At 33.9% G+C, this 26,676-nt stretch overlaps 1 protein-coding gene across 1 annotated transcript in view; it reads right to left on the bottom strand.

Moving 5' to 3' along the window:
• LOC138713919 (dipeptidase 1-like) overlaps window positions 1–26,676 on the bottom strand; it is a 1,227,883-nt gene that overhangs the window by 521,315 nt on the left and 679,892 nt on the right. Inside the window, exon 4 of the mRNA XM_069846458.1 lies at window positions 7,027–7,192. Coding sequence (XP_069702559.1) covers window positions 7,027–7,192 — 166 coding nt within the window. The remainder of the gene's footprint in view (window positions 1–7,026; window positions 7,193–26,676) is intronic.

Below are 26,676 nucleotides of genomic sequence, written 5' to 3'. Positions count from 1 at the left end.
AAAAGTCGTATGAAACTTGCCTATAATGGTAATTAAGACGCTCGTATGAAAATTATGAAACTCGCTTGCGCTCGTTTCATAAACAAACATACTTGCGTCTTAATTAGTACCATTATAGGCTCGTTGCATAATGTACTATTATACTTTTATTCACTCAATATATTTAAAGAATTCCACGTATTAAAATTTATTTTAAGTTAAGTCATAGAAAAAATGAAAATCACAACTTTAATTATTTTAACAGTTACTCTATTTGCAGTGGCGGATACTATTAATGCAAATTACATGAAATTTTATTAAAGAAAACATCTGCTTGAAAAGAGAAAGGGCGAAATCCTGGGAACTAGCAACTCGTTCGTTTTTAGACGAGAATCATAATGAAGACATCGCATAGAAGCACAATATAATATTGAATTTAACTGATAAGATAAAACAATACAGAACAATGATTGTAAGCGTGACAATAATGTGGAAGATGGCCGATATGTTAGCATATCAGCCAGCAGGTGGGAGAAATGTAGGTCGACAAATTATTAAGCTGGAAAACCACAATTTACTCCTCATTAGTCAGGGACGAGTGCTGAAGATATGAACACTGATTAGTGATAATGGTGTTAATTATTGGAAAACAAAATAATTGGTGATTATATCTCAGAACGTGTTTAATTTTCAATATTTAACATGTTATATAGCCAGCGGTTTAAACAGAGAGGTTAGAAAGGCGATAGGAAATTTGCAATGTGCGGAACAATTAGGAATAATTACAAATAAAATTCCGACGCAAACTAATTAATTTAATTGTGTGCTGGGATTGCACAATCCCGTAATAATCTTTACAATTTTATTTAGATCAGATAAATGAGGGGTGATTAAAATATTAATTGTAATACCAGTGCTGGGAAAGCAATTTATTATTGACATTAAATTTTAAACACTGGAAGATTATACAGGGTGATTCAAAAGTTTATGATTAAAACATTAATTGTAATACCAGTGTCGGGAAAGCAATGTATTATTCATAATAAATTTTGCACACGGGAAGACTATACAAGATAATTCAAAAGTTTATGATTAAAATATTAATTGTAACACTAGTATTGGAAAATCAATTTATTATTCATAATAAATTTTGCACACGGGAAGACTATACAAGATAATTCAAAAGTTTAAGATTAAAATATTAATTGTAACACTAGTATTGGAAAATCAATTTATTATTCATAATAAATTTTGCACACGGGAAGACTATACAAGATAATTCAAAAGTTTAAGATTAAAATATTAATTGTAACACTAGTATTGGAAAATCAATTTATTATTCATAATAAATTTTGCACACGGGAAGACTATACAAGATAATTCAAAAGTTTAAGATTAAAATATTAATTGTAACACTAGTATTGGAAAATCAATTTATTATTCATAATAAATTTTGCACACGGGAAGACTATACAAGATAATTCAAAAGTTTAAGATTAAAATATTAATTGTAACACTAGTATTGGAAAATCAATTTATTATTCATAATAAATTTTGCACACGGGAAGACTATACAAGATAATTCAAAAGTTTAAGATTAAAATATTAATTGTAACACTAGTATTGGAAAATCAATTTATTATTCATAATAAATTTTGCACACAGGAAGACTATACAAGGTAATTCAAAAGTTTATGATTAAAATATTAATTGTAACACTAGTATTGGAAAATCAATTTATTATTCATAATAAATTTTGCACACAGGAAGACTATACAAGGTAATTCAAAAGTTTATGATTAAAATATTAATTGTAACACTAGTATTGGAAAATCAATTTATTATTCATAATAAATTTTGCACACAGGAAGACTATACAAGGTAATTCAAAAGTTTATGATTAAAATATTAATTGTAACACTAGTATTGGAAAATCAATTTATTATTCATAATAAATTTTGCACACAGGGAGACTATACAAGGTAATTCAAAAGTTTATGATTAAAATATTAATTGTAACACTAGTATTGGAAAATCAATTTATTATTCATAATAAATTTTGCACACAGGGAGACTATACAAGGTAATTCAAAAGTTTATGATTAAATATTAATTATAATACCAGTGTTGGGAAAGTAATCTATTATTCATATTAAATTTTGCAGAAAGGAAGACTATACAGAATGATTAAAAAGTTTTTGATTAAATTATTATTTGTAATACCAGTGTTGCGAAAGCAATGTATTATTCATATTAAATTTTGCACATATGAAGACTATAAACGCTGGTTCAAAAGTTTATGATTAAAATATTAATTATAACAATGTATTATTCATATTAAATTGTGCACACAAGAAGACTATACAGGGTGATTCAAAAGCTTATGATTAAAATATTAATTGTAATACCAGTGTCTGGAAAGCATTTTATTATTCATATTAAATTTTGCACATAGGAAGACTATAGAGGGTGATTAAAAAGTTTATGATTAAGATATTAATTGCAATACCTCCGTGTCGATAAAGCAATTTATTATTCACATTAAATTTTGCACACAGGATGATTGTAAAGGGTGGTTCAAAAGTTTATTATAAAATACCGGTGTCGGGAAGGCAATTTATTATTTATATTACATTTATCACACAGGAATACTGTACAGGGTGATTGAAAATTTTATTATTAAAATATTAATTATAATACAAGTGTCGGGAAGAGAATGTATTATTCATATTAAATTTGGCACACAGGAAGACTATACAGGGTGATTCAAAAAGTTATGTGAATACTCTGGAAGGTGAAAGGACTCGTGATTTACAACAGGAAATGTAAATGTTATTTTTTCGCAGTTTTGTACCGTTTCTAATAAGACTAGCTAAAATAACATTTTGGAATATTACCTAAACAAAAATTACAAAATTAACACAGTGATCTGAGGTTCACTTTGTTTATTATTTTGAGATGATTTCATAAGTAAGAAATTATATTGTTACAACAGAGATACTATTACCGAGGTTATAAATTTTCCAAACACTAATAAGAAAATCACAGTTTGAAAACCGTGTCCGATATGAACAAAGTGTAATTTATACTTGTCACCAGATTTTTCACATTTTAATCACTTGGCATAAAATTATTTAACGTTAAATATATTGAAAGCACTCTAAAATGTTTGTGTGACGAATATAAAAGAGTAAATGACCGAGCGAGGTGGCCCAGTAATAATATACGTAACGCTAGACTCGCATTCTGGAGTTCTGGATTCAAATCCCGGGGTCAGTCAGTTTGACCTCGGTTTTCAGAAGTTTCCTAGACGCCAAATAACGCGAATGTAGTTACTTCAAAAGCAAAATAACGTAATACTTTCCACTGTCAGTACAAACAAATACACACTGTAGCTGCTGGCTGATTCCCAAGATCTGAGACCACAGTTCTATACGGCGACATGTCTGTAAACTACTCAAATATGACCACTAGATGGCAATATATGAAGAGAGTTCATAGGATGTAATCTCGAGTACATGCCAATAAACAGCAACACGCAATAAGAACACCTTTGGGTACTGTCCAGTAGATGGCAGAGGAGTAGAAATGCAGTGTGTCAACACTGAACAGTACGTTTGTCAACAGAGTCGTGATGTGATCTAGTCGTTAAAGTGACTACAAATAAAACAAATGAAAGTGGCTTAACTGAAGTATTCATTTGTTTATATTTCTTTCTGCACTGAGAAAGATAGAGGCAATACTTTTTTTTTTCAGAACGTGCAAAATGATATGCTGGCTTACAAATTGCAAAGAATAAGTATTTCGTAAGCACAGATAATAAGAAATGACTTGACCAATAAGCACAAAGTTGTCCGTCTTATACATGTAGCATTGTTCGCTAAGAAATTACTTTTAAGGACGTACTAGTTCATGACTGTAGAGGAAAAACAAAAGACAAATGCGCATCGACAGTTGCCCGTAGTATTAAGACTCCAATAGAAACGCTGGTATAAGCTCTGAAAAGAAGATATTCTTCTAGAAATTCGGAATGTTAATAAAGCGTCATACAAATTCATAACGTAGCAAATTATTTACATGTAAAGACTGCAGGAAATGAACGCAGAACGTAAATTTATAATATTTTTCCAGGAACGACATTTTACTTTTAAACGTCAAATTAAGGAGAGAGGTACACCTTTATGGGTAAAAAAAAAGGCATTTTTCAGTTTATTCCTTTGTAGAATATAACTTTCTCTACAATGTGGTGAAGTCATTTTTTTTTATCATCCCCATTACTTCAAAAGATACGTCTTTAAAATAAGTCCATGTGTGAATTTTGAAGTAAGTCCAAGTTTCTGATGTTTACAGCTTGTTTCCCGCAATTTCAATTTTTTGATACGGTTTTCATACTAACTCAAAAACTATTAGCGATATTTGTATGAATTTTTTATGCTAGTGTATTTTATCCATATGAACAACATATTTTAATATTTTTCCTTTGTCAAAATTAATTCAGTTTTTGCAAAATAATTAGTAGTGAAAAAGTTTAGAAAATTTAATATTTAAGGCAAAAATTAAGAAAAAAAGAATAGGTAAAAGATTCTAGATGAATGTAGGTCTTTAAAACGTTTCAGGTAAAGAATCGTGCAGATATTTAATTAACTGTAGATTTTATTACGTAAATGCTTCACGGTTGTATAAAATATATGAAAATTTGATATTATTTTAACAGGTAATTATTAGTGATTTTAATATTCTGAGTACTGTTTTATAAAGTGTAATGCATGTAGGCTATTTTGGGGAGAGGATGATATTTTTTGGTGAAAAATGAGTCAATTAAAAAAAATACTTTAAAATACTCTTTGAGATGTGTGGAATGCATTGCATAACATTTTGTGGGTATTTGTGCCCTTATTGGATGTTGAGGTGCCATTTTTAAACTTCCTGCGTTATGGATTTTTAAATCACTCGCCCACTTTTATTGTTGTTTCCGGTAAATTAAATAAAAAAAAAAGAAAGAAATTATTTAAAACACACTTTGATATGTGTGGAATGCATTGCATAACATTTTGTGGGTATTTGTGCCCTTATCGGATGTTGAGACGTCATTTTTAAACTTCCTGCGCTATGGATTTTTAAATCACACGCCCGCTTTTATCGGTTTCCAGTAACTTCATTTTTTTGCTACATTGCCAGAAAAAATGGATATAATTTCTTAACTATTAAAGATACATGCATGAAATTTTGAACACATTCTTTAGACTATTAGGAAACTTTTCTCTGTAACAGAATTTTGTTAATTGATTTCATTATAAAATACGTCTGTTTGTTTGCAAGAAAGGAAATCAGAAAATTGTTATTAAATTTTAATTGTTTACTTTACAAACGTAGGGACTGATATCAAAATTCTGTTACAGACAATTTGCAGAACATGCTTTGGCAAATACATTGCAAAAAACTGTTTGAATCTATCTTTAAAAACGGTTGAGATATATTGGTTGTAATACAATCCTGCATTGGGTATATATTTTTTTTCATATTTGGGCCCCCAAATAATTTTTTTTTATATTTTTATTTGGTTGAGTTGCCACAGCTATGAGCTCTCTACATACAAAAAATTAATATTTTACACCAAATATGAAAAAAGTTAAAAAAAAAACACTATCCTCTCCCTTTAAGCATGAAAAGATTTGTTAATTTAGCTTTTACAGTAGCTGAGATATAAAAAATATGAATTTCACTAAATTTTGCAGGCGAATGGCGTACCTCCCCCCTTAAGAAGTAAAATAAATAATAAATATAACTTTGTATTACAAGTTCACTCGAAAATTGGTGGCTGGCAACGAACAGAAGACTTAACAAGCACTTTTCCTGTGTAGTTACATTCAACACGTTCTTTCCTTACGAGCCTGAGACAACAAAAAGATCTTAACGATTAAGTATGTTATTTGCACGAACATTCAATGGACAGGTAGTCTCCAGTATCAGCCACCAGAATGCGTTGATATCTCACTTTACCCTGTGGATTCCATGCTATTACAGACTGGAAGTCATACATGGGCACAATTTTCGGTTACGTGAGGCACTCGATTTGAAATAGTTTGTTTACTAGGAGAGGAGACTGCAGAGTAGGATGGGAAATATAAACTGCTGTGACCTGCGTCACCTTATCGTAATCGCTAAGGCGGTCAGTGGCGAATTATTAGGAAAGCGCTTGGTTAACGTGAGAGACTTGAAAACTTCTATTCAATTTGGCAAATTAATTCGGCAGCTTTAATCGTAAACCTCTTTACTGTTTCTCCGTCGCTGAATTGATTTAAATCACAGGCGAGAAATTGCGTAACTAGCCAATAATAGTCCATCACGTTGTCTACGTTTATTTTATTGAATATTCTGGCGTTTCTCAAGATTACTTAATAGTTTTGCACGTTATCGAACTAAAATAATTTCAGAAAATCATATTTCGTTTTCTACGCACATTTGATATTTTTTTATAAATTTCTTCTGGAAATAATACGTACAAACAATATTTAATTCATCGTACCTTTTAATGCAGCGTGTTTGAGGTATAATGTCGTATTTAGTATACTATGCAAATGTTAAGATCATAAATTTTCTTCGGAATAGTACGAAAAATAACATTTACTTTGTCTTACCTTCTAATTCAGCATGTTCTTTATGACATAAGGAGTAATGTCGTTGTATATTAAATTTATTAATGCCTAATAGGATTTTCGAGCATAACATACATCGTATGTTCTCCCCTTCTAAACAGCAAAAAACTCTTCCTCCCATTTCTCATGAAATAATCGTTTTCTAACGCGTACACACTGCTTTGATAATGCAATTATGCCACCACTGATATTGCTTATGAAACTGATATAGAACCTGCCCACGCCTAGGAGCTGCGTGAGGGAGGAATGGGGACTGTGAAGATGTCACTCAGAGCGATAAGCTCTGTGAAGGTCAGTGAGGCACAACTTCTCAAGAGAGGCACGATGCCCATCTGTGCTGTAGAATGAATGTAAGCATATCCCTGCATAGCCAATGAAGACGTCCTCTTACCTTTATCGCTGGGGGTGCCTGGGTCGGTAGTGAGGGACAGGCTGCCGCTGCCTGGACTCAGCTTCTTGTGCGCATGCGTCAGGCTGAGTCGCGGTGTGCAGTCCGCTGCGCCGTACGACCGGGGCGTCAGACAACGCGGAGGGGCGGGGGGCACAGTCGTCAAGAGCTGCAAGAAAGGACGCACATCAGGACACAGACACATAACTGAGCATGTATATTATTATTTTTTAAATTTTCAAGTGGGTTACTTTGCGACGCTTTATCAACTGCTATGGTTATCTAGCGTCTGAATGAGATGAAAGTGATAATGCCAGCATTTCCAATTAGTGGTTGAGAGAAAACCACGGAAAAAACCTCAACCAGATAACTTTTCCCAACCAGGATTTGAATACGGGCCCGCTCGTTTGACGATCAGGCAGGCTAACTATTACTCCACAGTGGTGAACACATGTAACGTGTTATAAACAGTTAATTTTTAAATCTCGATTACACAACTTTTAACACTGTATCACTTCGGAATATGTATGATAAGAACTTTCTTGTGTTAAATTTTAACGTATCTTGTTTACATGTTTCGACCTATTTTCGGTCATCTTCAGTACTGGTCGTTGTTGGTCTTGGCGCCTATTGTTTCCTGTGAGGGTGCGTTCGTAGTGTAGAGTCAAAGAGTGTATGTGTTTTGAAATTGATCTGTGTGTTGAGAATTTGATTAGGGTGTCTTTTAGTGTGTCTGTATATTTCATATTGTTCTAGTGTGTTGAGTTTCTGGCTTTTTGGTTGCATGTGTAGGATTTCCATGTCTGTGTTGATGTCTCTGTGGGTGTGGTTAGCATTTGTGATGTGTTCTGTATATGTGGAGGTGTTTTGTAGTTTTGTTATAGCTGTGATGTGTTCTTTGTAACGTGTTTGAAATGATCTGCCTGTCTGTCCTATGTAGAAGTTGTTGCAGGTGTTACATTTGAGTTTGTATACGCCTGTGTGGTTGTATTTGTTTGTTTGTGTTGTTTGTGTGTTGAGATGTTTTTGTAGAGAGTTATTTGTTCTGTATGCGATGTTATAGTTTAATTTCTTGAATGAGGTTGCAATTTTATGTGTTTTTGTTTTCGTATGTTAGTGTGATGTATTTTTTGTGTTCTTGTGTTTGTGTTGTATTCTTCTGTTTTTTGTGGTTTTATTTTGTCTTATGTATTATGTTGTCTATTATGTTAGTATTGTATCCGTTTTCTTGTGCTATGTATTTGATTGTGTTTAGCTCTTCGTTGTAATCCTGTTGGTTCATTGGTATGTTGAGTAGTCTGCGTACCATTGTTCGGAATGCAGCTTGTTTGTGTTGTGTGGGGTGGTTGGATGTGTTGTGTATGTGTGTTGTTGTTGTTGTGGGTTTTCTGTATTCTTTGAATGTGTGTTTGTTGTCTACTTTTGTTATTGTGATGTCTAGAAAATTTTTTAATTTTTAAATTTTTATATAACAATAACCAAAGAAACGTACCTAGTATTTGTGGACCTAGAAAAGGCTTTAGACAGAGTGGATTTGAATCAACGTTCGGGGATCCTGAAGAAAATTTGTGTGAATTGGAAAGAGAGAAGGATATTCTATAACTTTTATATGAAACAACGAGGCAAACTCAGGATAGGCAAAGAAATATCAAATGATAGGGGAATAGATAGAGGAGTACGACAAGAATGTCATTTATCACCTATCCTGTTCAACATCTACTTGGATGATTTAATGAAGAACTGTTTTCTGAAAATGGGAGGGGTGAAAGTAAGAGGAAAAAGAATAAAGGGCATAAGATAATATTTCATTGTTAGTAGAAGAGGAAACGATACTAAGGGATATGCTACTGGAGCTAAATGACAGCTGTGAGCAGTGTGGGATGAAGATAAATGCAAACAAGACGGAGACTATGGTCATAGGAAGAAAAATAAAGATGGTAAACTTGCGAATTCTAAATAAGGCAGTAGAGCAAGTGGACAGCTTCAAATACTTGGGGTGTAGTATAAGCAGTAACATGAGCTGCTTTCAGGAAGTCAAAAGGAGAATAGCAATGGCAAAGGAAGCTTTTAATAGAAAAAGGAGCATTATCTTCCTATCTCTAGAAACGAGACTAAGGAACAGGCTAGTGTAGTGCTTTGTGTGGAGTGTGGCGTTGTATAGGGCAGAAACATGGACATTACGACGAAGTGAAGAGAAACGACTGAAGGTATTTGAAATATGGATATGGAGAAGAATGGAGCGTGTGAAATGAAGCTGTGATACAAAGAGTGTGTGAAGAAAGAATGATACTGCAACTGATCAGGAAAATAAAAAGAAATTCGTTGGATCACTGGCTGAGAAGAAACTGCTTACTGAAGGATGCACTGGAAGGAATGGTGAACGGGAGAAAAGTTCGTGGCAGAAGAAGATATCAGATGATAGACGACATTAAGATATATGGATCATATGCGGTTAGTAAAAGGAAGGCGGAAAACAGGACAAATTGGGGAATGCTGGGTTTGCAGTAAAAGACCTTGGGCAGAATGCTGTGAATGAACTATGAATAAATGTGTATTCTTTTATGTCTTCGAACTTGAAACTCATTTTCGAAGTTTTTTTGCGGCTTCAGAACGCTCCGGTTTTTAAAAAGTCCGTTGATTAAGCGAGAAAATGGCATGGTTCTTAAAATTGCGTAAGGCACAAAATTAATTCATGCTAACTTAAACTAATTATCACAATGGAAAGCAATGGTTCAAAGAGTCGTTGAAAGAAGAAATTATTTGATAAAATCTTCTCATGGAATAATATTATTTTATAACCACATTTATCATTTGAAAGAGATGATATTTGGAAGCTAAGAATGGAAGATATGATATGTATTGAAGGCCATGGATAGCAATGGTATTGTTTTGTTTTTTGTGTTCATTATTGTTGTAATAGCCAAATTCAAATTTAATAAATCCTTTAGTATTTTTAAGTAACATCCTTTTTTATTGGCGACGAGCATAAACAATAATGTTATTGGAAGAGTAAATGAGTTTGAAGATTATTTGTACAAAAATGCAGCACTCATGTTTATGATTGGAAGTCCAACTTACTCAAAAATTAAATCGTAGACAGCTCCTAAATACATTCAAGACATTAATATGAGAAACAATTAAAAAGCAATATAATGCCATTCCATGGCCTTCAATACACATAACTAAATTGTTAATTCTTGCGTTTTTCATTCCACAGCCTATGAAAATTAACTCATACCCAGCGTCAAACGTATACAACCGTAGCCATTTTATAAAACATACTTTTAATAGTAAACAAAATAAATAAATTTCAGAAAATAAAGTTTATTTTACTCACATATCTTACTCTCTGTACATTATTACGGCTTAAAGAAATGCTTTAAAAACCATGCTACTCTGTATAAAACTTTTTAGTACAAAAAGTGATATTTACCATACTTGCTCGTTATCTTTAATAACAAAATCGAGAAAAACAGAAGTGGAAAAATTTCTTGAGTGAGAAAGGAAGTTGAGGAATCCAGTGAGGATGAGAACTGCGGTGCGGAAGGATTTCTGCTTGTTTTTAATTACACGTTGACCGCTTAAAATTGGATTTCTCCTACATCTGTAATCACATTACAGGAATTAATTACAAAGCGGTGACCAGACGCCGCGCATGCGCTGATGAAGCAGGTCAAAGAACCGGCTGTGTCAAGAGACAAAACATCTTGCCTTACTCAGTCACCGGAATTCCGTCCGTCGTCTTTGTCTTTTAATGCTGTAATCTAGGTTAGAGGACAACATGAATTGAAGAATGTGATTCCAAATACCCTCAGTTCATTTGGCCATTTTTATTATTTATAATATAGTCTATATGATTACTAGCGGCTTGTGCAGCAAATGCTGCAAACTAAGTTCATTAGAAGTTCAAATAAATTTTTTTCAGATTTATTTTCAATGAAGAATAGGCCTAAAAGTTATTTGCTTCCGTAATAATGAAACATATTCCTCTGAATGGTTTTTTATGCCAAACATATTTTTTCTTGAACCTATCCATTTTCAACTTTTGAGTTTAAAAGCGAAAGCGCAAGTAACAATGTCAGGACGATCAGTGGGTTTTTCAGCTATTTGAGGTCATTGCGGATTGTAGGTGAAAGTTAAGAAAATGTCAGATTTGCCATGCTTTCGAACATTAGACATAGCATCTTGGTATAGCTGCTGCATGTTTCGTGAACTACCTTTAATGTATCCTGCTAAGAGATCTTGCTGAAATGGTCGGGAGACTACAAAATATTGTAGGCCTCTAATTTTATCAGTAAGTAATACCTTTTTATCTTTCCTTAGGAACTAATTTTTGCGTTCTCTCCAGATAATACTGAAGAGAATCACGCATATAAATATCCACACCACACGGCCATTAAATATTTGAAAAAGATCCAACCCCACTTGATTAATAACTATAAAAATATTTCATTTTTAATAACAATAATTTTAACTTGCGTAAGTTTTGTAGTTTTCAGTAACGTATACTGTATATATTATACAGCCGTCACTTAGTAAATTATAGAAATGAAGACCTAATTTAAGATATTCTCTACGTCTATTTATATAACCCCAAAAGGTTTGAGTTTCATATCATGAATAGGCTATATCATTAATATGTATATTAGTGACAAATACATCATGACATTAACTATAATAATATTTCACTTTTAATGGTGATAATGTCATCAAACTACCTTAAGTTTCGTAGTTTTTAATATCCAATACACAGCTGTACTTAGAAAATTACACACCGCAGAATCAGACCTGTAAATTGTAAGTCAGTCTTGAAACTTTTTAATAACCAATTATAGAGACGTTGTAAAAATGACACAAATGAAGATCGACATATTGTCGTCATTATGATGTCACAGAATTTGCTCTGATTTGCTCTATGTCAGCAATCCTTCAGGTCATGGCCTTCGTGTAATATTGCTTATTGTAGAGTGTGTGTGTTTTTTTTTTTTGTTTTATTCTGAAAAGCCATTAGTTCTCAAAACTGACGACAGATGGATTTTCGAAAATAGGAAAATTATGTAGGAAAATTGACATTTCACTGAAAACTACTATTTTTCTGAAAATATTTGGCTTCCAAGCTTCAAAATGAGGAGTCACTCATTAAAATCCGTTCAGCCGTTTTCCCGTAATTTCCATTACCAGTTCAAATGATATATATAGATGTTTGAGCTCTCTATCATTATATTTTAAACATGTTTTATTTCAAAACATGGGAAAACCATGTCTAAAACGTTGTGTTATTGCGTATGTCACTTGAAAATTCACTCAGTCCGTGGAATAGTGTTTACAAAAACTAGCACATCTAATTTAAGCAGTGACCTTTATAGCGAATTCATTTGTTATATTACGTTGTCATCATGAACAAAGGTAGCCTCAAATCATATTAAAATAATCGAAAACAAAAGACGGATGAGCAGACTTTAAAAGAAGAGAATAAAGGTTGGCAACAAATAAGGACAGATTGCAATGCAAAAAAACCTCATCCTAATGTCTTCAGGAATATTGAAAAAAAAGACAGGATAATATGAGAAGAGTATATGCAAGGAAATATCATGCAACAAATAAAATGAAAATATATAATGGATTTGAGCTATTCCAGTGCCTCAAAATGTATTACTAGACCTACGTAATACTTTTCTTATCCATATTACTTTAGTTGCCGTATTCTAGGCAACCAAAGATTGATTAAATGTTTCTTCAACAAATGTAGGCCTATCATTTAAATAATATTATGAAGTATAATTAACTTACTTACTTACTTACAAATGGCTTTTAAGGAACCCGGAGGTTCATTGCCGCCCTCACATAAGCCCGCCATTGGTCCCTATCCTGAGCAAGATTAATCCAGTCCCTACCATCATATCCCACCTCCCTCAAATCAATTTTAATATTATCTTCCCATCTACGTCTCGGCCTCCCTAAAGGTCTTTTTCCCTCCGGTCTCCCAACTAACACTCTATATGCATTTCTGGATTCGCCCATACGTGCTACATGCCCTGCCCAGCTCAAACCTCTGGATTTAATGTTCCTAATTATGTCAGGTGAAGAATACAATGCGTGCAGTTCTGCGTTGTGTAACTTTCTCCATTCTCCTGTAACTTCATCCCTCTTAGGCCCAAATATTTTCCTAAGCACCTTATTTTCAAACACCCTTAACCTCTGTTCCTCTCTCAAAGTGAGAGTCCAAGTTTCACAACCATAAAGAAGAACAGGTAATATAACTGTTTTATAAATTCTAACTTTCAGATTTTTGGACAGCAGACTGGATGATAAAAGCTTCTCAACCGAATAATAACAGGCATTTCCCATATTTATTTTGCGTTTAATTTCCTCCCGAGTGTCATTTATATTTGTTACTGTTGCTCCAAGATATTTGAATTTTTCCACCTCTTCGAAGGATAAATCTCCAGTATAATTAACTATAATTTGAAAATTATAAATCACATTCTATACTATTAAAAATATACAATTCTTATGTATTGCTTAGGCTAAACCGCATTTGCAATTCTTTTACATTCATTGTATTAAAATAATGTTCTCTTCCGGAAATTATCCTCGCCCGTCTTGGTAATAAATCATCATTTTCAAATATCCAGTCCATCATTGGAAAGACTGAAAGAATATTGGAAAGACTGGAGAAAGTGGGTTTGCAGTGAAAGGTCTGCCCTTGGGCAGAATACTATATGATACGATATAAGCAGCAACTTGAGCTGCTGTCATGAAGTCAAAAGGAGGATAGCAATGGCAGAGGAAGCTTTTAACAGAAAAAGGAGCAGCTTCTGCGGACCTATGGAAAAAGAACTAAGAGACTAGTGAAGTGCTTTGTGTGGACTGTGGTATTTTATGGGGCAGAAAAATGGACATTACCGCGAAGTGAAGAGAAGCGACTAAAAGCATTTGAAATGTAGATATGGAGAAGAATGGAACGTATGAAATAGACAGACAATAATAAATGAAGCTGTGTTGGAAATAGTGGGTGAAGAAATAATGAAGCTGAAACTGATTAGGAAGAGGAAAAGAAATTGGTTGGGTCACTGGCAGAGAAGAAACTGCCTACTGAAGGATGCACTGGAAGGAATGGTGAACGAGAGAAGAGTTCGGGGCAGAAGAAGATATCAGATGATAGACGACATTAAGATATATGGATCATATGAGGAGACTAAGAGGAAGGCAGAAAATAGGAATGACTGGAAAATGCTGGGTTTGCAGTGAAATACCTGTCCTTGGGTAGAACATTATGAATGAATAGGAAAGCAAATAAAATGGATTACAAGGGTTGCAGTACAGGTTAAAAGGGGTTCCGGGTAGGAAATAATGTGAGAAAGACTGCTATATAGGATCACTGCTAGACAATAGAAGGGACATACACCCAGACTCATGAATGCAAGATAAATCTCTTACTTTGTACACGCCGAACCACGGACCGCTTTGATGGAAAGCGCATACGTAATCGAGTAAGCAAGGCGGTGAACTATGAAACATGTAGCAAAATAAAATGAACATTCGATCGCATTTCACTTGTATAATAAGTGTGAAAGCATTGCCGTGTGTGAAGCTAACAGGATATGTTTTATAAAAGTTTCTGTCTCTATAGCAAATAATACAGTAGTTCCCTGGGTTACAATAATAGGTGAACAGGGACTCGTTTTCAAAGCTTTCAGTCATGCATAAACTTCTATCATTATTACTCGTAGCAGAATAAGTTGAATGTGATTATCTCTCTGAACTCCAGTAACCATGACAACGTTGTTTTATTTGAACTGTGACGAAATACATGACATACAATGAAATATGTGGCTGTTTTGTTGGTATAGGAGCTATTCATATCTCTGACATTGTACAAATCTCTGAAGAATATTGTGTGTACGTTCTGAAAGTTCCAAAAACCCAGTCCGAGTTGGTGAACTGAAATTTTAAACGGTACAAAACTTTTTGTGCCAACTGAATTGCGTGGAAAAAACTTTATTACACAAAAGGCACGCTTAAGTAACATTGATCTAAAAAATATGACGATAAAATAAAACATTAATAACGCTAGAATGTCACTGTAGGGGTGGACAACCACAAAAAGTGTCACTGATGTATTGTACGACCAGAGTCTGTGACAAATTCCCCTAGAGTCCAACTGTATTGCTGCAAGCTGGAGAAAACAACGACCGAAAACTCGTTACGCAGTATTAATATTTCTTGCATATTAGTTGTACCAAATACCTTACTATAATAACACCGGACAGCTAGCAGGTTTGCGTGCGAACGACGCTGGTGCTGCTACCTACCTGCCGGTGTGGAGATACTCGCGAAACAAGCTGTAATCAACTGCAATGTATATTGTTGCTGGGCAAGTTAATGGTTTTATTAATTAGTGCTGTGTTAAAATGTCAGGGTGTATATGTGCTGTTTATAATTGCTACAAAATTACAGCATTACAAATTGCTCCAAATCGTACTTTCGATTTCCGATAGTTCACAAAACGCGAGTCAACAAAATTCGTTAGTAGGCCTAATGCCTTTGTCTCTGTGTTGTTACAACAATAAGAATTAGCTTTTTTATTTAGGCCTAATAAATGAATAGAAGTTAAAATATATTGGAAATTTTAAGGTTTTAGCAAATTAAGTTTTATTTTTGTCTACACGCCTTTACAAATAATTATTACAAGCATCAGAATACTACCATTTTTATTTTTGCAGTTGTCAGCAATGGGTATACAGGGTGTTTAAAAAATACGGGGCATAATTTCAGGTATGTATTTCCCACATGTAGACAATCAAAATAGTTCATTACAACATGTGTCCGGAAATGCTTCATTTCCGAGTTATGGCCTTCACAACATTGAAATTCACCGGAACGTTTTTCTTTCCGCAGGTCGTTGTCATTACAGAAGATGTTCAAAATGTCCACCTCCTGCTTGAATACAGACCTCACATCGATGTCTCATTGACCTGCGAACACGATCCCAAACTCCAGGAGTATTGCGTATGTCCTCAGAACATGCCACAATTCGATTCCGAAGGGATTCCAAATCGGGCACCGGAGACGAATAAACCAATGATTTTAAATGGCCCCACAAGTAGGAATCGAGAGGCTTCAGATCAGGTGAGCGTGGAGGCCAAGCAATTGGGCCACCTCTACCTATCCATCGATCAGGAAACCTTCGATCCAAGTACCGGCGAGCCGTACGACTGAAGTGTGCAGGAGCGCCATCATGCAAGAAGTGAATGTGTTGACGATTGATCAGTGGAGTGTCTTCTAAAACATGAGGTATGGTTCCGGTGAATTTCAATGTTGTGAAGGCCATAAATCGGAAATAAAGCATTTCCGGACACATGTTGTAATGAACTATTTTGATTGTCTAGTCCACACCTGTGGAGTAACGGTCAGCGCGTCTGGCCGCGAAACTAGGTGGCCCGGGTTCGAATCCCGGTCGGGGCAAGTTACCTGGTTGAGGTTTTTTCCGGGGTTTTCCCTCAACCCAATAAGCGCAAATGCTGGGTAACTTTCGTTGCTGGACCCCGGACTCATTTCACCGGCATTATCACCTTCATTTCATTCAGACGCTAAATAACCTAGATGTTGATACAGCGTCGTAAAATAACCCAATAAAAAAATGATTGTCTACATGTGGGAAATACATACCTGAAATTATGCCCCGTATTTTTAAACTCCCTGTATAAATCATTATTGTAAATTCTTTCCTAATGTCAGAACTGATTTTGTCTCACTAAACCAAAGAAAAAAATATGTAACAATTAATTACGGAAAGTAGTATGAATTATGCAATATTTCTCATAATATGCAGCTTTGATATAAGATAATAATTTTACATTAAATATTAATCACATTTCTTAAGTGTTTCATATATTATTCCACATCAGTAACTCACGTTTTAAAGAATAGTCCGAATCCCGCTATGTTAATATTTGTATATGTGGACGTAATTCCATCCCGCTCCGCTAGATGTCAGGTCCGCGATATTTCGCACTCAGGCCAATCCTACTAGTATCCAGGTTAATAATTATTCCCACCAAGAAACGGATAAAACATCAACAATTTAAAGGCCCATTGGGAGGAAAGACTTCGGTAAATAACGAGACAAATTGCTCTTGATGTTTTCCCAAGACATCTTCTAGACAGAAGCGGAACACTACTAAATTTGTCTAACAGTCTTAAATAATCACAGGCGGTTCGGGTTCGATTCCTGCATGTAATAAACACTTATTTCTGAAAAGTAGACTGCTCTCAGACATGTAGAATTGTTTATTTTAATACAATTAATTTTTTATTTGTCCTATATAAAATATATTAAAATTTACATAATGTTTTGTGACCTAATTTTTCTATTTTCAAAAAATGGACATATTGTAGCCTACTTTTTGCATAAATGCATGTTAAATCAGTGTACAGAATTTCATAATTCTATCTCTAATGGTTGTGGAGTTATGAAATAATATTGGAAAATTTAACTTAAAGTAAAATGTGAATTCTAAAAAATATTATTAGTATTTTTTATACAAGTTCTAATAAGTCTTGTTGTGGTACCTTGTAATTTTTCTCCAATTGTGAGTTCATTTCCTTATAAAATTTAGAAATTTAGAGCTTACATTTTCTGATAATATTATGGTTGTTCACGTACATATACCCTTAAATCAAATTGTAATGCTAGAACTTTATGCATACCGCCCACTATGCGAGAGCCAAAGGGCAAATCTTCAAGATATAAAACGAAAAATGCAAAGGAAATCTGTTACGGAAGACAGGTGTTGCGGACCGAGAAGTGAACATCTGCCATGGAGATTAGAAATGCGGGGTTCAACCTACAATTCCGAAGGCTATGAAGATATGTATATCTATACTAATAATAAATCTGTAGCCGAAATTTTTCTGGTAATTTTCGATTTTCCAAGAATAATTGGTCCTAACATATATAATTAACCACCCTGAAACCGAAAATCGCTTTTTTGAAATTTTTGTTTGTATGTCTGTCTGTCTGTATGTTTGTTACCTTTTCACGCGATAATGGCTGAACGGATTTCGATGAAAATTGAAATATAACTTAAGTTCGTTGTAATTTAGATTTTAGGCTATATGGCATTCAAAGTACTTCATTTAACGGGGCCTGAATTAAATCGAAGTATCTCGCTTATTATTGTTTTTTTTTTTTTTGTGAAAAATGTTACATAACAAAAGTTTCTTTAAAATTGATTTCCGATAAGTTTTATTCTATGCAAAATTTGGTAGGTCTGATAGACTTTTAAAATAACAATACAATACATTTTCACCGCCGCCTCAGATTATAGCGTTGTTGTTCCTGCAGTAATTCCCATGTGCAAAATATAAAATTTTTGAGTAGGAAGAAAAAACACATTTATTCATTCCATGGCAATGGTACATAGGAGATCGTGAATTCTTACATTTTCGAAAGAAAGAAATATAATTACATATCACTGTTTATGGTGTATCACTATTTAAGTTATTTGAAGGTTTCAGAACCATAGTGGGCCAAACGCCATTTACTGAAGACGTAGAAAACAAGGGTTAAAATTAAGTTATTATCATAATTCAATGGAACCATATAGCAAGTAATATAAAGTTTACATATTAAAACTAAATGATATGTCAATCTTCATTAAACTATGATTGCATGTAATAACAAATAAGAAACATGTTAAAGGAATTGTCATTGCACCAAATGATTGCTCTCTGGACCAAAATTATCGCATTTTAATTATTTAAATACAATTTAAATTAAGTAACATATTAAACGATTTATCCTTCTAACAAACACGAATGTTCCCTGGATCAAACGCCCTATTTTAATTACGCAATTACTTTATATTTATTTCTAACGGGTGTAGCGGAGCGCACGGGTACGGCTAGTACTAATAATAAATCTGTAGCCGAAATTTTTCTGGTAATTTTCGATTTTCAAAAAATAATTGGTCCTAACATACGTCTATATAATTAACCACTCTGAAACCGAAAATCGCTTTTTTGAAATTTTTGTCTGTCTGTCTGTCTGTCTGTCTGTATGTTTGTTACCTTTTCACGAGATAATGGCTGAACGGATTTCGATGAAAATTGGAATATAAATTAAGTTCGTTGTAACTTAGATTTTAGGCTATATGGCATTAAAAGGGGGGGGGGGTTATAAGGGGGCCTGAATTAAATAAATCGAAATTTCTCGCTTATTATTGATTTTTGTGAAAAATGTTACATAACAAAATTTCATTAAAATTAATTTGCGATAAGTTTTATTCCTTTAAAAATTTTGGTAGGATTGATATTTAATGACATAAATGAGTTTTAAAATAAAAATAACTGCCATCTAAGGCCGTGTAATGAATTAAAAAGCAAATGACTTCGTCTATAAGGGGCCTTGGACAGCAACAATCGAAAGCTATGAAAGATAGCCTACAGAGAACGTTTCTGTGTTTGTATGAAGTAATATCGGAAGTTAAATTAACCGATTTGTATAATTAATTATTATTTCACCATTGGAAAGTGTAGTTTCTCTAGATGGACATTATGCTATGATGTTATTACAGTAACTTATGATATGATATGATATAATATAATATAATATAATATAATATAATATAATATAATATAATATAATATAATATAATATAATGTAATATAATATAATATAATTTAAGTTATTTGAAGGGTTCAGAACCATAGTGGGCCAAGCGCCATTTACTGAATACGTAGAAAACAAGGGTTAAAATTAAGTTATTACCATAATTCAATGGAAACCTATAACAAGTAAAATAAAATATACACATTAAATCTAAATGATGTCAATCTTCATTAAACTATGGTTGCATGTAATAAAAATTAAGAAACATGTTAAAGGAATTGTCATTGCACCAAATGAGTGGTCTGTGGACCAAAATGATCGCATTTTAATTATTTGGATGCAATTTAAATTAAGTAACATATTGAACGATTTATCCTTCTATCAAACACGAATGTTCCCTGGATCAAATGTCCTGTTTTAATTATGTAATTACTTTATATTTATTTCTAACGGGTGCAGAGGAGCGCACGGGTACGGCTAGTTAACAAATAAGAGAAATAATAAACGGTACAGAAGTTCAACTGTTTTCAAAATATTATTTGCAATTATTGTAACTAATTCGAAACGAAAAATGGACGACAGTAAGTTGTAATGTTTGATGTTTTCACACACATCTTACGTGACAATCCGATTCTCGCAACAATCTGTAGCGTCACAATGTTTTCTCTTGAACTTCATACAATGAAAGAATAAAATAAGATCCTACCATTGTTTTGTTTTCTAGTGTAGTTCCAGCACAGATATGTAGATCAGCAAAGCTCGGAACTTGGGGACTTGTATGTCGTGTGCATGGTAAGGTTACAGGTACGACGTACACAAAGCTCACGCTGCAAGAGCTCAAGGACAGTCTATGTACTAAGAAAATGGTCACATCTACGGACGAGGAAACTGTGTCATGTTGAAGCCAATGACAATCAGAGAATTACAAATGAATGGTCTGTTAGAGGAATTAGAAAATACGTGTTATTCGAATGGGTATTATAGAAGTTTGAAAATATATTTTTTAAATTTTAGGTACAGAATTTCGTGGAGGAATTCGGAGGAGATACATTATTTTCTTCGAATGGAGAGCTTATATCTTGTAAGTGCCACACACAAACTAAAGGCTGGAAACGGCATTCATTGAAAGACATTGCAGTCCCTTAAATTGGTGGAAAATTTGTCCATAGCCATGGATCAAGTCGTAGAGGGACCTGCCCTAGTAGTGACACACTAATTGAAAACTATTTTCGAGAAAAATTTAGGATATACTTATCTTTCTCAGATAAGAGATCAGCTAGCAACTGCTGAAAATCGAACAAAAACAGTGACAGTTAAAACATTTATTTTAAGTTTGCTCCCATCATTTCATGTGACGTGGAAATAAGTTTTTCTCGTTTCAAATCATGTTTAACTAAAAGGCGAAGAAGTTATGGGTTCGAAAATCTTCGAATGTTCGTAGTCATACACTGTAATAAAATATACAGAGCAGAACAGTAAATTTGATATATTGCTGATGTTTATTTTTATTATACATGCTATAAAATTACGTGTTTCGACCTACCATAATACTATCAATATGTTGTTACAGCCAGAAACCACTTTTCTAGCAGACCTGACAGTACCTCCGTGCGGGAAGCGGGAGTTTGTTGACATTGAAGTCCGGTCGTTTAGCCGCGTGCAAGGACACAAGTCCCCAAGTTCCGAGCTTTGTAGATCAGCCATCCAAACTCATTTTATGATGTAAACATTTTTGTGTTGAAGTAATTAAATTCTCAGCTGCGAAATCTAACCTTTCAAAATTATCAATTCGTCTCTTAGTAGATAAGAGAAATTTCGGAATAAATCTGCAAGCTGTGGTTGACTTATTTCAGAAATGAGATGCTCCATTGTTGTTATTGACGTTGTCTTCCAAGTTATCTGACTATTATGTTGACAGGATGGAAGCATAGATATGGAACAATGCCTGGCTGTCTCAGCGTACAATGGCATAATCTATCCAATGATCTCCCAGCCGTCTGCGGATTACTGAAACCTCAGATGACGAAGAACGACTGCATCCAACATGAACATGTGATTTCGTCGTGAAGTTTCATTTCATTTCCAACGTTACTCAGTTAAAAATAAGCAAGAAAATTAAAAAATAATAATAATTACGTCAGTTTAATGAACATAAAACAAAATTAAAAGTTGTAAATGTGAACTATAAATATTGAAATTAGTAACAGCAGTTTTCCAGTATCGATCAAGTGGTAAATTTATATATCTGGAATATTTGAGCTGACACCAGCGAATAGGGATTATAAAGAATGGACAATGAAGGTTTAGTTCCACTTTCAAGCGCTAGAGGTTACTGTAATCGAGTACACGCTAACAGTTCCTCGATAATAATTGAATATAAGAGTTGAGACATAGGATCCAAACATCGCCTACCTTGTTGCATAATCCAGTAACGGTTTTGCTTCAAGTAAATTCAAGTTAATAGCTTTTCCTTATTTCTCAGTGATAAACTAGCTGTAATAATATTTTTTATGTTTTATATATATTAAATTATATTATAAAATAAATGTATCAAATTCGTTTAATATTTATATAGTTTTACCTCTCATAGGAGTTTTGTTTTTCCATTTTCAGCGCTATCAAATCATTACATATTTTAATTGTTGATGGGATCAACGTCTCAACTCTCATTATAAAGGAACTCTAGAGTCAAGACATTACAGATAATGACGGATTTATTATTTATTATTTAATCGGTACAATTTATTTTGAGTATATAATGTACCTATATATATTAATAATTGAATCGGTTATTGTTGAAAGGAACTAAGTTCACTTTTTAAAGCTGTCAGATAATCGAAAAAAAAAACTGTTTTGTGGATAATCTATCGAAGATTAAATCAACACACATATTTTTTATGTGTACAATATATGTTGGTTTAATCTTCGATAGATTATCCACAAAACAGTTTTTTTCGATTATTTCAAAACTTTGAAAAGTGGACTTCGTTCCTTTCAACAATGACTGATTCAATTGTATGTCTGTTAGGTTTGGAAGTAAATCCCGAAAAGACAAAGTATATGATTATGTCTCGTGACCAGAATATTGTACGAAATGGAAATATAAAAATTGGAAATTTATCTTTTGAAGAGGTGGAGAAGTTCAAATATCTGGGAGCAACAATAACAAATATAAATGATACTCGGGAAGAAATTAAACGCAGAATAAATAAGGGGAAATGCCTGTTATTTATCGGTTGAGAAGCTTTTGTCATCCAGTCTGCTGTCAAAAAACTTGAAAGTTAGAATTTATAAAACAGTTATATTACCGGTTGTTCTTTATGGTTGTGAAACTTGAACTCTCACTTTGAGAGAGGAACAGAGATTAAGGGTGTTTGAGAATAAGGTGCTTAGGAAGATATTTTGGGGCTAAGATGGATGAAGTTACAGGAGAATGGAGAAAGTTACACAACACAGAACTGCACGCATTGTATTCTTCACCTGACATAATTAGGAACATTAAATCCAGACGTTTGAGATGGGCAGGGCATGTAGCACGTATGGGCGAATCGAGAAATGCATATAGAGTGTTAGTTGGGAGACCGAAACGTAGATGGGAAGATAATATTAAAATGGGTTTGAGGGAGGTGGGATATGATAATAGAGAATGGATTAATCTTGCTCAGGATAGGGACCAATTGCGGGCTTATGTGAGGGAGGCAATGAACCTCTGGGTTCCTTAAAAGCAAGTAATTAAGTACTGAATAACCCAGTCCTTTCAGAAAGTAGCAGACTTCACCAAGGAACGGAACATCTATTCCTTGCAAAGCGTATTATTTGCACTGCGTTCGCAATGGCCAGGGCTCTTCGCTCGAGTGGCCAGATGTTGATAGTTTGTAGATAGTTCTCCGTCCTTGTTCCCAGTTATTATCTTCAGGTTCTTCTACGCATGGCTGCTGCTCAAAAGCCACATCACAGAAACTTCCATTCTGTTAGCAAATAGTTAACCGAAGCTCTCAGCTACACGGGCCAATAAATCAGTTCGAAGTGACAGTATGAACAAGTGCAAGAATTCATAACCAAGACCGCACTTGTATTGATGCTGAGCTTCTGGCAACTACAAAAGGCCATTTCAACTAAGGCTCATATTACGTAAGACTGTACTTCATGTAAGGTGGAGGCATATACGAAGATCTGGTAGACTACAAATCTTTATAACTCAAGCTACGTTCAAGATAATCAAACCAAATTCTGCACTCACACAAATTAGTACATTATGCAACGAGCCTATAATGATAGTAATTAAGAAGCGAGCATGGATGTTTATGAAACGAGCGCAAGCGAGTTTCATAATTTTCATACGAACTTCTTAATTACCATTATAGGCGAGTTTCATACGACTTTTTATGCTCGACCATATTTCTACCTTGAAATTACCGGTATTCAGATGTATACATTTTATTTGTATCTGACAAGATCGGAAGTGACCTTGTTCTAGGTCGTAAATTGTGAGATGTGCGCAGACGCGAAAGTATTGATTTTTTCCGAGGAACAATAATGTCATTGACCTTGACGTAGTCCCGTTAAACTTGATAATATTATAATATTACAACCTTGATCATTGAATTCGACATTGAAAAACGAGATGACAAATTGAATTTATTTGAATATTATTTACAATTAACTCTAATTATTATAGTAACAGAACATAACCTTCTGCGACAGTATTGGATTTCCAGTCTCCGTGACTTATCGCTAATTCTCTTTCGATTGCATATCCGAGAATAATCGATACTTGCGGTTTTATAACGGTACAAAGCTGACTTGTCATTGGCTGAACACATGTAAGCTGAGTTATCATTGGCTGAAGACCTGTACTTTAATGAGTAGGTGTACTTTAATGACATGCATTAAAGGACTGCTACCAGGTGTATAATTACTACATTTCGGCATGGTCGAGCATAAAAATATTTAAGGACTTTGTCTTATAATTTTGAATAAAAATAATCAATAATTTACATTATTATACAAATGTATTTTATGTGAAACAATTAATATCATAACGATCGTTTTCCCGAAACCTACTGTCGTTATAACCTCTAATTTTACAGTGATTATAGGAATATATGAGCCGTGCAGAGCAAAAGTGGTGTAAGTCAAAATTGGTTACTGAGGTTTAAAGTAAAAGTTCTGCAAAATACCGCGCAAAGTATCAATTAATATGTCCTTCTAGCTATCCACTGACTACTAATGGTTTAAATAAATTGAATATTAATTGCTGCTTCGCCCTGTATTTTACAGGATGTTTACTTTAAACCTCATTACCCATTTTTGACTTACACCACTTCTGCTCTGAACGGCTCATATTAAAGCAGGCCTGCAGAACTCGCAAGTAGGGGAACTATGACGTCAGCCTCACTCCACTTCTATTGGAAATGATCGACTTCCTCCCCGAGAATGAATGTTGATGCAGCCGAGCGTAAGTAGAACGCCGTGACCGCACAGGTAGAAAAGGTGGGTGGGGTAAGAAAGGGGAGGAAAGCAGTCACTCTCAAGAGCTACATTTCTGCAGGCCTGTATTAAAGAATCATGTAGATAATTTTTATATATTTGCGAAAAAATAACTTTTTTTTTCGAACATGTAAGGCTGAATATTTTCACTCTCAACAAACTTGGGAGAAAAAATGTTCCATTGGAAAGTCCAATGCAGTGTTCAAACTGTGTCATATTTCATGTAAATAGCTTCAATGGTTCACAAGAAAGTTTTCCTTAGGCTATATACTAAAAAATATAAGTTAGGGGGAATGAAGAATATAATAAATTTCTAAATTTTAGACATCAGCTCAAAGAATTTTGGGTGACCACAAGGGTCCTGAATACAATAAACATGTACAATAATGTGATGTGATACATTAAAGAAAAAAGAAAGTTAATTCTTGAAGGTAAATATAAGTTGATTAATTGAAATAGAGATGATGATGTAATATTTGAAGAGAATCCTTGATAATATTTATAAGAATACTAAGCAAATACTGTATATGAAAAACTAACACGTGTTTATTCCTTTATTTCCAACAGAAACAGGAATTGCGCCGGTAGCCATGTTGCCACAGCCTTCTTGTATTACGCAGCAAAACGTTCTGAATATTTGCCGGTCCAAATTGAAAATAATAATAATAATTTTCTGAATTATACACGCCAGCAAGGGAGTATGGCGCTATGCACGGTAAAACAAAAATAATTTTTGAGGTACATTTTTAGATTGAACATAGATATGAAACTTGGGGAATATATCTTAACATATCAAACTAAATTATGAGCGTTACTTACTTATGAGCAGGGAACGGAATTTGTAGCAGTAAAAGCTAGTATTGGCATCTACACAGCCGTTTGTTTACAACCCTTTATACCAAGTCCTCCCCTCCATGACATACTGCAGGTCTCTGCACGTCAACAACAGGTGAACGGGACAGTTGTCGCATAAGAACGTCAACATGCAGGTTTGCAGTTCAGAGTAGTGAAGTGCAGGTACAATGCCGAAAGTGAAACCAACTAACAATACAAAATTGAAAAACTATATTTGTAAAAGCTCCAGATCGAGTATATCAAAATTCAGGAAATAATTCCCTAAATTGTCGTTTCCCCCATGTCCAGTTCTTAAGAGATGGGGGTCATAGTTAGAAGCTTGCAATTATTACGCACATCATCTCCAATCTGTGAAGAAAATGGTCCAGTCTTTCAATCCCAATGACGCAGCTGCGATTCAAATACGCCAGGAACTGTAAATGATAGAACAATCGAGAAAGAAGTGACGGATATTAAGTCAAATTTTTTATATTTACCGGATGCCATTAGCAAATAAATATTATGAGGACTATTGTAAACTGAGTGTAGTAGAAGGTGAAGTAGGAAACGTGTTGGTGAAAAAATGAACAGAGTTTTGATTAAAAATGATGGGTACAGTATTCTTAGTCGGATTTCAGATATACTAACAAAGACGTGTCCCAATGACGTCATTCAACATGTGAATTTAATTGACGTATCTTGTTTCAAGTACT

Source organism: Periplaneta americana, chromosome 14 (assembly GCF_040183065.1).
Source record: "Periplaneta americana isolate PAMFEO1 chromosome 14, P.americana_PAMFEO1_priV1, whole genome shotgun sequence".
Classification (NCBI taxonomy): domain Eukaryota; kingdom Metazoa; phylum Arthropoda; class Insecta; order Blattodea; family Blattidae; genus Periplaneta; species Periplaneta americana.
This window is presented reverse-complemented; position numbering and strand designations above follow the sequence as displayed.